The sequence below is a fragment of the Caretta caretta genome, chromosome 14, assembly GCF_965140235.1.
Source record: "Caretta caretta isolate rCarCar2 chromosome 14, rCarCar1.hap1, whole genome shotgun sequence".
Taxonomy (NCBI): domain Eukaryota; kingdom Metazoa; phylum Chordata; order Testudines; family Cheloniidae; genus Caretta; species Caretta caretta.
Genome location: NC_134219.1, coordinates 36,157,051 through 36,169,397, shown reverse-complemented (window position 1 = coordinate 36,169,397; position 12,347 = coordinate 36,157,051). Strand labels below are relative to the sequence as shown.

The 12,347-nt window shown below is 48.1% G+C and overlaps 1 protein-coding gene across 1 annotated transcript in view; it reads left to right on the top strand.

Annotated features, from left to right (window-relative positions):
* Positions 1-8,953: 8,953 nt before the first annotated feature.
* LOC125621802 (butyrophilin subfamily 1 member A1-like) overlaps positions 8,954-12,347 on the top strand; it is a 62,720-nt gene continuing 59,326 nt past the window's right edge. Inside the window, exon 1 of the mRNA XM_048819125.2 lies at positions 8,954-9,059. Coding sequence (XP_048675082.2) covers positions 8,954-9,059 — 106 coding nt within the window. The remainder of the gene's footprint in view (positions 9,060-12,347) is intronic.

Here is a 12,347-nt window from a genome sequence, read left to right as displayed (position 1 = left end):
TCTCCCATCGGCATAGAATGTCTTTATTAGACGTAGAGCTTCTAGTGTAGACTAGCTCTTAAGCATGTTGCTAGAGAAGCATCAAAAAGTCTTTTCTATGGATGAGCTGACCAATTTGGAGGACTGGGTCAAAGGTCACCATGACAGGCTGAAGACAACCTGTGAAGTTGCTCCCAGCACAATGCAAGACACAGCCCAAAGTAGGAAGAGGACTTCTGATCACAAGACCAGTGGGGCTCTCATCAGACCTGGTGACCATGTACTAGTTCGTAACCATAGATACTGGGGATGTAATAAAATACAGGACAAGTGGGAGTCAAATCTCCACATTGTACTTGCTCACAACAACCCTGAGCTGCCAGTTTACACTATCCGGCCTGGAGGAGGAGATCCCGAAAGAGTAGTGCCTAGGGACCAACTAAAACATTGCACTCTTAGTCCGATTGGGGACCAAAGGAGGCACAGATCAGCATACCTCAAGGATACTGATATCAGTGTGAGTGTGGTTTTAGTCACATAAACTGAGTCCCAAGGAGAACAGAGTAGAGCAAACCTAATGACAATGGCCAGATCCCTCAAACTGACCCAGTGTTCCTCGGGGACGGGGAATAGAAAATATGGGTAATAAAGATGGTACCAGGGAACTAAAAAAGGTGAAACACCCATTAAATTGACAGATGATTGTTATTCGTTTTGTGCATTATATTAATGAATGTTATCATGTATAAGATAAAGAAGTGGGCATAGAATGTTAAATATGTTCAATGTTTATATATATAAAATGCTTGTAAATGTTGTTAATGTGGGACCCGGATGTGCTGGTGTGGACATTCTGGATGTGGCAGAAAGGGGGAATGTAGGGGCTGTTGGCCCTGTACTGAAACTTAGTGGAGGTTTGGCACTCTCCTGAAAGAAAGGGGAAAGGCTGAAGAGAGATTAAGATCCTAAGACTGGCAGTCCCCAGGGCCAATGTGGGAGAGGCCAAGGCTCCAGGTCAACCTGATTGACAGGGCAGGCTGGCCAATGAAGGAATCAGGAGCCCAGAGGACCGTCCTCCATGTGAGCTGGAGCTGCCTGACCTAATCCGTCATGATTAGCTACCCCTTGTACGAGAGGACGATAGAGGTGAGAGGTAGCCTGTCACAATTGGCTACTCCTGGACCAGAGGATGGGAAAGCTAAAAAATTGTGAGGTGTACCTCATCTGTCATAATTTACTACCCTGAGACCAAGGAGAAAGGAGGGGTAGCAAATTGGGACACGACACCATGGGTGTCAGTAACTGGTACAGGTCACAAACTCTGCTTGACTTTTCCAACATGGCATTTAGTATCAGTTGTGCAAGTCTGTCTGTATTGCTGGTCTTCAGACTGCCTTCACTGCATGCACGGACAATTCAGGGACTAAGTGTTCTCCACTTTACATGGTCTAAAGGCCAGGAGAATGTGGCCGATGCTTGCCCTAGAAACCAAAGGGAGGTTCGAAATGGGAGTGGGGTTGAATCCTTAGTGTTCTGTAGCATTTATATTTGCAGAAATTTCCAAAACTTCCATAACCCTGATTTTCTGTGTGAGCTTTGTGATATTCCTGCTGCTTCTGAAATCTTCTCAGTGCACTTTTAACTCACTGGTGAATGGGAGCTATGCATCTGCCTCTGGTCCCGAGCCACAGAGTATATTAATCTTTTACACCTCTCTACTCATTGTCCGCCCTCCTTCCTTCACCACCTGCTCCCTTTTTCTGCTGTTAAACAGGTTCTTACAGATTGTAATCAGGTCACAAATGACACAGGATGAGGAGAAAGTTCAGTTACAGTGTTTCTCCGCACTGGGTGGGGAGACTGGGTGGGGTCAGATAAGTCAAGTAAATTATTTACCAGGCACTGAGAGAAATAGCAGCCAGTGAAGGTCTCGTGTCCTCCTGCTTGGCAATCAGTGTATTTCCACACTGGGGAGTAACCTGCATGTCACTGAGCTGCTTACATGGTGTAAACACAGTGTGGAGTGGACATCCCCATTTAATCACCAGGTTTAAAAGCCTGATTCTGCCTTTGAAGAGGGAGGAGAGTTTGGGGGCAAACAGGCTAAAATGACTGGATTTTGCCCCGACATCTCTCTGCTGCCATGTGTGATTCTGAGCCACTGGCCCAGCTACAGCCCCCATTGACACCAGTGGGGATTTTAACCCTTCACCCAGTGGGAGCAGGACTGGGGCTCACAGGTTTGAAACATCGAGATGAGGAGTGTTGATTCCCCCTCCCAGTTTCAGGAACAGACTGACCACATGGGGGGATCCTGAGGCTGGATCTGCCAAGGAAAGAAGGGAACAAGCTAAGATAAGAGACGGGTGGGACACTGGAAGCAGGGAGAAGGGGTGGGTGGGTGGCAGCAGGAGAGGGGGTGATTAGGGCAGGATGAGAGCTTGCCCCATGAGGGGTTCTGTACCCTTATCCTGTCCTCTGTGTGAGCCAGGATCTGCAACTATTGTTCCATTGTTCAATGTTAGATGAAATTTTTTAACTTTTCTTCCTTCTTTTCTTAAGAATGAAACTTCCCAAGAGCCAGACAGTTAATGTCTCCCTGGCCATCAAGCAACCGTTGATCTGATAAGGGAATGTTTTATGGTGCTACCCGTATTATTCATTGCTGTGTAAAGTCTGGAGTTTACAACAATTCCTGCCTCCAGAGACAAGGAGCCTTTCAGCACAAACTGGTGTGAAGAAAAGTTATCAAATACGGAGGTGACTCATGTCCCCCTGCCCAGATCTGCTCTCACAGGAAACCTCTGCACCAGGGTCCCCTGCTCCCATGTGAATGGGGCTCAGAGGTCTCTGTGGCACTGCCGACCCCCCCGCCCCGTAGAGTGTGCTCCATGGACCCTACAGCAGATGGTGCGAGGAATGGATAGGCCAGAGCTGGGGACACCCATCGTCCCTCCCTCAGCCTAGTGGAGATTCATCGGAAAAGGCAATATCACAGGGGGCTATATGATATTTTCTGCACCTTCCCATTCATGGTGGGGATCCCCCTTTATCGGGTTCCCCAGGGGCAGCTGTGATCACAGGGGACTTCCAGCTAGTGCTGCTCCCTAGGAACTGTGTTTCCAAGGAATGGCCATGGGCACTGCCTGGGGCTTAGGGCCTCCTAACTTCTTGCTGGTCCCGCAGCACCAGCCAGTTTTGGGGCAAGTCTCTGGCTCAGTCTGTGGGAGAGCAGCCCCCACCCACTGACAGAGCTGTGTGAAGGGTATTCCTGTATGGGAGCCCCATGGCGACTTCCTCCAGCTGCAACCCCTCCAGCAGGTGTTACCACAGCAGGGGTCTGATCCCTCCTGCTCTAGTCAGGTTCTTATACTGCACCCATCCCTGTGCGCTCTGCAACCTTGTAATTTATATATTTAGTCTTTCATTAATTTTGGAAGTGTTTAAAAAAGAAAAGGAAATCAACCTTACGGAAAAGTAGAAAACAAATGTTCCCAGCAATAACTTGTACAAACGATTCTGGGGAAATGCAGGGGAGATATTGAGGTGTCAAACCCAGAAATCAAAGCAGCTAGAAGGACAAATATAATCAAATGATCCTTTGAAAAGGTTTCTGTTACAGAGAAGTGGCTGGGCATTGGCCCACACCTGGCTTTCACCACTAGGGCACTGGTACCGTTGGTCAGTAATAGCACAGGACAATACGTGGACGATGTCTGGAGACCTGTGTGAAGTGAGCTGTTGGGTCTTCGTCTATTTCATAGGGAACTGGCCCCACATCGCCTCATCCACCCTCACAATCGGCACCGACCCAGATGCTGTTTGGAGTCTCAGCAGAGAGCTGAAACAACCCAGGACGGGGAGAGTGCTTGACTCTGATCCCTAGAGAGGGCCTTGCCCATGGGGTCTCAGCCTGTGCAGCTGCATGAAGGGGACATGGCCACAGACTCTGCTAAATTGTTTTATTTAATTGCACCAGGAAGACTATGAATGAAACTGACACTGTGGAGAGGGTTTTGTCTGGTTATCTTGGGCGGCTGCTGAGCTCCTGCCAGGCTGCCGGCCTTTGTCACACGCCTCACAACCAGACCTGTGTCGGGGTTTCTCTCCAGTGCGGCAGGAAGGCTGGGCAGGTGGGTGTTACATAAACATTATTTCCTTAATTACACCGGGGCCCAGTGAATTTCTCAATTCTCAGGCTGCAGAATTCACCTCTTGCTGCAGAACTGGGCTCCAGAGTCTCCATCTGCATCTTCAATAATCACAGGTGGGATTTTCAAAGTCCCACAGAAGATTTGGAGGCCCAGCTCCCATTTTAAATTAATGGGGATTGGGCACCCAATTCCTTTACTCATTGACTTCAAGGGCAGAAGGGACCATTGTGATCATCTAGTCTGACCTCCTACATGGCACAGGCTACAGAACCTCTCCCACCCGCTCCTGTAATAGACCCATAGCTGCTGCCTGAGTTACTGAAGTTCTCAAGTCATGATTTAAAGACTTTTAAGCAATAACCTTGAAAATGTGAACAGGCAATGACTGCCTGAGTTTGCAGACAGCCTGAAACAGTAGCTCTGAGAGGAGTGAACTGCCCCAGACATCTGAGCCAAGGTCCCATGGAGGGGAGAGAAAAGAACAGCTGAGAGAGAAAATGCAGCTTCTGTCTGTGGGTCTGACTCTGACTCGCAGCCTTGCTGCTGGAGAATCACAGCACACAGTCTGATCAGCCACTGCGAAGACAGAGCAAACTTGTACCAGCATCCGGCTGTTTAGGTCATTGCTTTTAGTGCCTCCTCTGCAAAATATACAGAAGGCAAAAGGAAAGGGACTGGACAGAATAAAAATAAGGTAGGGAAGGAAAAGGACAGAGAGAGAGAGAGAGAGAGAGAGTTTGTGTGTGTGTGTGTAAGTCTCTTATCCCAGGGATGTAGCCAGAGTCACTTGCGATGTCACCTGGGACCCTCCCTGGCTCGGTCTGGTCAGCACATCTCTCTGGATCAGGGCTATGAAGGCCCAACTGCATAATGGTGGATTCTGAGGTCCTAACACATGATGGGGGTGGCAGCCATGATGGTGAAGCTCGCTCTTTCCGGCCAACCTGACTCCCAGTCAGCCAGCATCGGCTAATTTCCCCCCCAGGTTCTCTTTTAGAAGTCCCCAAGGGGATTGGTGGGTGGAATAGCCCATCCCCTCATTATTTTGCTCACCAGCTAGGCCTAATTTCAGACACACGCATTGTGCTCCACTGATTTCCCACACCACCCTCCTCATGTTTATCAGGCACGATCTGAACACAGTCCTGGAGTTAAACCAGGAGCCCGTCTGTTGGGACTGATTCAGGCTGTCTGTCTCCCACCAAAGCCAGCCCTCAGCATAAGCTGACTAAGCAATTGCTTAGAGGCCAGGACAGCTCAGGGGGCCCTGATTTTTGGAAATAATGCAGTTAGTATTCTCAGGGGTGGGTAAAGGCCACCCCCCCTCCCTGCACCGCCACACACACATTGTTCTCTCTTAGGGTCCCCAACAGGGTAGCACCGGCTTGGTTTGCAGCTTTTCCTATCAGCATTTATTGCTATCGGCTATTGTGATATTTTATCAACTTTTTCTCACTTCTCACCGCTCAGCTCACAATTCGGGCAGATGTGTAGCCCAATTATCACAACATTCCACAGTGAGGGAATTCAGCATTTTCCATGATCCCACAGAATTCAGGAGGTTTGTTGCACACAAGGTTTGTATTTTAAAGAATCCTTATTGAGGTTGCAAAAACAAACCATCCCAATGTGTAGAAAGAATAGTTAATATGGTAGGCGACCAGCTTGGCTTAACAGTGAAATCCTTGCTGTTCTTAAATACAAAAAAGAAGCTTACAAGAAGTGGAAGATTGGACAAATGACCAGGGAAGAGTATAAAAATATTGCTCAGGCATGCAGGAGTGAAATCAGGAAGGCCAAATCACACTTGGATTTACAGCTAGCAAGAGATGTTAAGAGTAACAAGAAGGGGTTCTTCAGGTATGTTAGCAACAAGAAGGTGAAGGAAAGTGTGGGCCCCTTACTGAATGGGGGAGGCAACCTAGTGACAGAGGATGTGGAAAAAGCTAATGTACTCAATGCTTTTTTTGCCTCTGTCTTCACAAACAAGGTCAGTTCCCAGACTACTCCACTGGGCAGCACAGTATGGGGAGGAGGTGACCAGCCCTCTGTGGAGAAAGAAGTGGTTCAGGACTATTTAGAAAAGCTGGATGAACACAAGTCCATGGGGCCGGATGCACTGCATCAGAAGGTGCTAAAGGAGTTGGTGGATGTGATTGCAGAGCCATTGGCCATTATCTTTGAAAACTCTTGGCGCTCGGGAGAGGTCCCGGATGATTGGAAAAAGGCTACTGTAGTTCCCATCTTTAAAAAAGGGAAGAAGAAGGATCCGGGGAACTACAGCCTCACCTCAGTCCCTGGAAAAATCATGGAGCAGGTCCTTAAGGAATCAATTTTGAAGCACTCAGCGGAGAGGAAAGTGATCAGGAACAGTCAGCATGGATTCACCAAGGGCAAGTCATGCCTGACTAATCTAATTGCCTTCTATGACGAGATAACTGGTTCTGTGGCTGAAGGGAAAGCAGTGGACGTGTTGTTCCTTGACTTTAGCAAAGCTTTTGACACTGTCTCCCACAGTATTCTTGCCAGCAAGTTAAAGAAGTATGGGCTGGATGAATGCACTATAAGGTGGGTAGAAAGTTGGCTAGATTGTCGGGCTCAACGGGTAGTGATCAATGGCTCCATGTCTAGTTGGCAGCTGGTATCAAGTGGAGTGCCCCAAGGGTCGGTCCTGGGGCCAGTTTTGTTCAATATTTTCATAAGTGATCTGGAGGATGGTGTGGATTGCACCCTCAGCAAGTTTGCAGATGACACTAAACTGGGAGGAGAGGTAGATAAGCTGGAGGGTAGGGATAGGATACAGAGGGACCTAGAAAAATTGGAGGATTGGGCCAAAAGAAATCTGATGAGGTTCAACAAGGACAAGTGCAGAGTCCTGCACTTAGGACAGAAGAATCCCATGCACCGCTACAGACTAGGGACCGAATGGCTCGGCAGCAGTTCTGCAGAAAAGGACCTAGGGGTTACAGTGGACGAGAAGCTGGATATGAGTCAACAGTGTGCCCTTGTTGCCAAGAAGGGCAATGGCATTTTGGGATGTATAAGTAGGGGCATTTCCAGCAGATCAAGGGACATGATCGTTCCCCTCTATTCGACATTGGTGAGGCCTCATCTGGAGTACTGTGTCCAGTTTTGGGCCCCACATACAAGAAGGATGTGGAAAAATTGGAAAGAGTCCAGTGGAGGGCAACAAAAATGATTAGGGGACTGGAACACATGAGTAATGAGGAGAGGCTGAGGGAACTGGGGATGTTTAGTCTTCAGAAGAGAAGAATGAGGGGGGATTTGATAGCTGCTTTCAACTCCCTGAAAGGGGGTTCCAAAGAGGATGGCTCTAGACTGTTCTGAGTGGTAGCAGATGACAGAACAAGGAGTAATGGTCTCAAGTTGCAGTGGGGGAGGTTTAGGTTGGATATTAGGAAAATCTTTTTCACTAGGAGGGTGGTGAAACACTGGAATGCGTTACCTCGGGAGGTGGTGGAATCTCCTTCCTTAGAAGATTTTAAGGTCAGGCTTGACAAAGCCCTGGCTGGGATGATTTAATTGGGGATCGGTCCTGCTTTGAGCAGGGGGTTGGACTAGATGACTTCCTGAGGTCCCTTCCAACCCTGATAGTCTATGATTCTATGATTCTAAGGTGCCACAGGACTCCTCGTTTCCATTGATATGTGTTGATTCCAGCCCAGATACTCTGAGTGGCTCTACATCTCAGATATCTGGCCTTTTCAGCCTCGTCCCAGTGAGAGAAGCAATTCTTTCCCCCAAAGAAGTAGTGATGCCAAGGGGGTAGGTAGAGAGTCCTACTGATAGTTCATTAAAATATTTCAGTAAAGTTTCCCATCTGTCAGACCTTCTGAGACAGAGCAGGGAGCGGGGAGTATTGACCCGGGAATGTTGTGTGGGAGTTGTACTCGTACTGTCTGCATTGGTACTGGATGGTGGTGGGGTATCAGGGTGTGACTTCACTTGGGGGATGATACGTGAGCATGTAACCTGAGCCCTGGAGGGGGTTGGGGCCAGGTGACACCTTCTGCCTGGGAAACTGGACAAAGGCTGGAGGAGGAGCCAGGGTGGGGGGTTGGCTGGGTGAGATGGCTGGAGGAGGGTCTCAGTTTGGAGCTGGCTGGGGAAATGGAGGGAGACCCAGGACCAGGGTCTGGGCTCCCTGGCTCTCAAGATGGACGTGACTGAGGGGGTCCTGTTGTCTGTACCTACAAGCCCTGTTTTGGACTGTGCTTCTGTCGTCTAATAAACCTTCTGTTTTACTGGCTGGCTGAGAGTCACGGTGAATCACAGGAAGTGGGGGATGCAGGGCCTGGACTCCCCCACACTCCATGACACCTTCATGGAGAAAATACAGGGTACTAAAGTTCTCTTTAATATAGCATAGAAAGGCATAACAAGAACCAATGGCTGGCAGTTAAAACTGGACAAATTCAAATTAGAAATAAGGCACAGAATTGTAACACTGAGGGTGATTAATCATTGGAACAAACCACCCAGGGAAGTAGTGAATTGTCCGTCTCTTGCTGTCTTCAGATCAAGGGTTGGTGACTTTCTGGAAGATGCTTTAGTCAAACACAAGTATGGGCTGAGTACGGGGTAAATGGGTGAGAGTGTTTGGCCCATGGCACAGCTCAGATTAAATGATCTAATGGTCCCCTCTGACCTTAGTCTATGAATATTGGGAAGTGTGCTCATGTAAATGTAACTGATCCATGGACCAGAGCTGTGAAAGTCAGACAACCTGGCACTGTCACTGCATCCCACTCACTCACCATCTGGTTTGTTATTTCTCCTGTTCCCCAGACCAAGCTACAATGACGGGGAAGGTTCCCTCGTTCTCTCCCGGCTCCACAGTGAGCTCTGCTCTGCCTGGCTACATCGCTTTCTGCCTCACTCTACAGGTTCACAGGCTGGTGTCAGGTAGGAGCTCTGGCCTCCTCGCTGGGAGGCTGCTGTTGGTATTGCTGGTCACCAGCATCCATCTCACATCACTGACGTCTCTTACAAACCACGTCTGCTCAGCCTGCCCACAACCAGCAACATGGAGAAAACACAGGGCACAGCTGGGTCCCGAGTAACCATGGTTACTATCTATACACCATCATGTCAGGCCTTGACACTACATCAGTGGTTCTCAAAGTTTTGAACTGGTGACCCCTTTCACATAGGAAACCTCTGAGTGTGACCCCCCTAATAAATTAAAAACACTTTTTTATATATTTAACACCATTATAAATGCTGGAGGCAAAGCAGGGTTTGGGGTGGAGGCTGACAGCTCGCGACCCCCCACATAATAACCTTAAGACCTCATGACCCCCAGTTTGAGAACCCCTGAGCTACATCCATCCTACTGCTCTGGCTGATTTCTGGCAGCTTCAAAAACATAACACAGTGAGCACTACTACAGGGCTCACAAACTATTAAAAAGGAAAGGAGGACTTGTGGCACCTTAGAGACTAACCAATTTATTTTAGTCTCTAAGGTGCCACAAGTATTCCTTTTCTTTTTGTGAATACAGACTAACACGGCTGCTACTCTGAAACCTATTAAAAAAGGCACTACCAATTACTAGACACTGCACTGCCAGACCACATATGTCACAAATCAGACTCTTTAGCCAGGAAGAAGTCCTGAATCCTAGACTCTCCAGTTTAGAAGTAACAACCCACATGTCATTCATGCTGCACTAAGCACACCTGACTGGGGCTCAGAGCTAGACCTTCTCTCAGAGTGAGGATGTTTGCTGGCTTTTTCATTCTGTGTCTTCTGTGAAGTCCGTGTAGTGACCCACTCCACTCCCGGGGCTGCCTCCACAGCCACTCCATCATTTAGGTTCCCTTCTCCTGTGGTTTCCATCCTGCTAATTTAACAGGCTCTCTCTGAATGCTGAGTCTCTGCACCAAGGCACCCCCTCCCACCCCACATCCTGTGCAGTTCCACAGTGACCAGTTCTGTTTCCTTCACTTTTTTATCTGCCTCCTTCTCCCCTCCATTATCTGACCTCTGACTTTACCTTTAAAGCCATTGCCTGTGTAGTGATGATCTGTTTTCACCTCTTTACACCTTGCCTTAGAGTGACCAGATAGCAAACGTGAAAAATCAGGACAGGAGGTGAGGGGTAACAGGCGCCCATATAAGAAAAAGCCCTGAATATCGGGACTGTCTCTATAAAATTGGGACATTTGGTCACCGTACCTTGCCTGCTTTTACACCACCCCTCCTGCAGATGAAGAGGCCCCAGTGCTGGAGCAGCATGATTGGGGCACCATTTCAGATTTGGGGGGGGGAGGGGTGGCTTTAACCACGATTCCTAGGGGTATTTTTTACTGCAGCAATAGACCACAGTCACTTCAAAAGTAGCCCAATATATTTATTTAAATATTATTTTTATTAACACTACGGTCTATACCTTTAAAAAGAATCACGAGTTAGAGTATAATTAAACGATGGATGTTAGCAGCATATAGATCTATAACACATTTTGGCAGCCAAATCATAGAAATTGTTCAGATTGGCTTAGGTTTATGTTCACTGAAGGGTTTATACAAATAGTTACAATAACTACAAAGGGTTAAGTTAGAAGGAGGTTTCTGGTGTGTTGCTGTAAGGATTTGAGAGAGTAAACATCACCTCCATGAAATTCACCGATTGTACTCAAGTTTGTGAGACTCTGCCACCCTCACAAATGTTAAACAGTAAGTACAACAGGAGATATGAATATTTACCAGCTGGAAGAGAAGATACAGCAGAAAGCTGCAAAATGGCTACTTGAGGGTAGCTGCTCCTCAAAAGGTATCTGGGGAAAAGGTCCTAGACTAGAAAAGTGCAGCCCCACTTTGGGGAGATTTGGTAGAAGCCAGGCATTCACAAAGGAATCAGTGTTTCTGTGTCACAGCTGATGGACCTGACCCAAAGCCCATTGTTGGCAAAGGAAAGACTCCCACAGACAAGGGGGACCAAATGGTAGAATAATGGCAGTGCCCAGTGTGGCCATTTCACTACAAAATTAGAGAGTTGGAAAAAATTGGGAAGTTGTAAGTGCAATTTAAGCAATGACAGGTTTCAGAGTAACAGCCGTGTTAGTCTGTATTCGCAAAAAGAAAAGGAGGACTTGTGGCACCTTAGAGACTAACCAATTTATTTGAGCATAAGCTTTCGTGAGCAACAGCTCACTTCATCGGATGAATACTGTCTGCAGTTTCCACAGTATGCATCCGATGAAGTGAGCTGTTGCTCACGAAAGCTCATGCTCACATAAATTGGTTAGTCTCTAAGGTGCCACAAGTCCTCCTTTTCTTTTTGGGTTAGACAAGGCAGGGCTAGCCTTAGGGGTGGGCGAGCTGGGTGACCACCCAAGGCGTCTGGAGCAGGGGTGTCCTGTCTCTCCTCCCCCCGCTGCTCCGCCTCCATCTGCAGCCGCTGCTGCTCCTGGTTGGAGGTGCCCCTGGCCGAGCTGCTCCTGGGAGCCTCGTGTCTGCTGTGCAGAGTGGGGTGGGGGGGCTGATGTTGGGGCGTCCCCACCCCCCTGACCTTGTAACCAGTCTCACTGAGCTGGGGCAGGGGGACAAGAGTCTGTGCTGCTGCCGCTGGGTCACAAGTGGGAGCTGCTGGCCGCTGCTGCTGCCTGAACAAGCTTTCTGCCTAATGAGTGCTGTGCTTAAAGAGACAGAGCGCTGTCTCTCACACTCCCCCAACATACACTCTGTCTCTCTCTCTCACATACACACACACTGTCCCTCACACTCTCTCAGCACACACAAACTCTCCCCCCAACACCCACTTGTACTACTGTTGTTATTAATTCTCGGTAGTTCTTGTCAAAATGCACAATGCAGCTATGTTCCCTGTAATTTTATACTTTCAAAGTTTGTTAAGTTTCAGAGTAACAGCCGTGTTAGTCTGTATTCGCAAAAAGAAAAGGAGGACTTGTGGCACCTTAGAGACTAACCAATTTATTTGAGCATGAGCTTTCGTGAGCTACGGCTCACTTCATCGGATGCATACCGTGGAAACTGCAGCAGACTTTATATATACACAGAGAATAAGGGTATGTCTACACTATGGAATAAGGTCGAATTTATAGAAGTCGGTTTTTTAGAAATCGGTTTTATATATTCGAGTGTGTGTGTCCCCACAGAAAATGCTCTAAGTGCATTAAGTGCATTAACTCGGCGGAGCGCTTCCACAGTACCGAGGCTAGAGTTGACT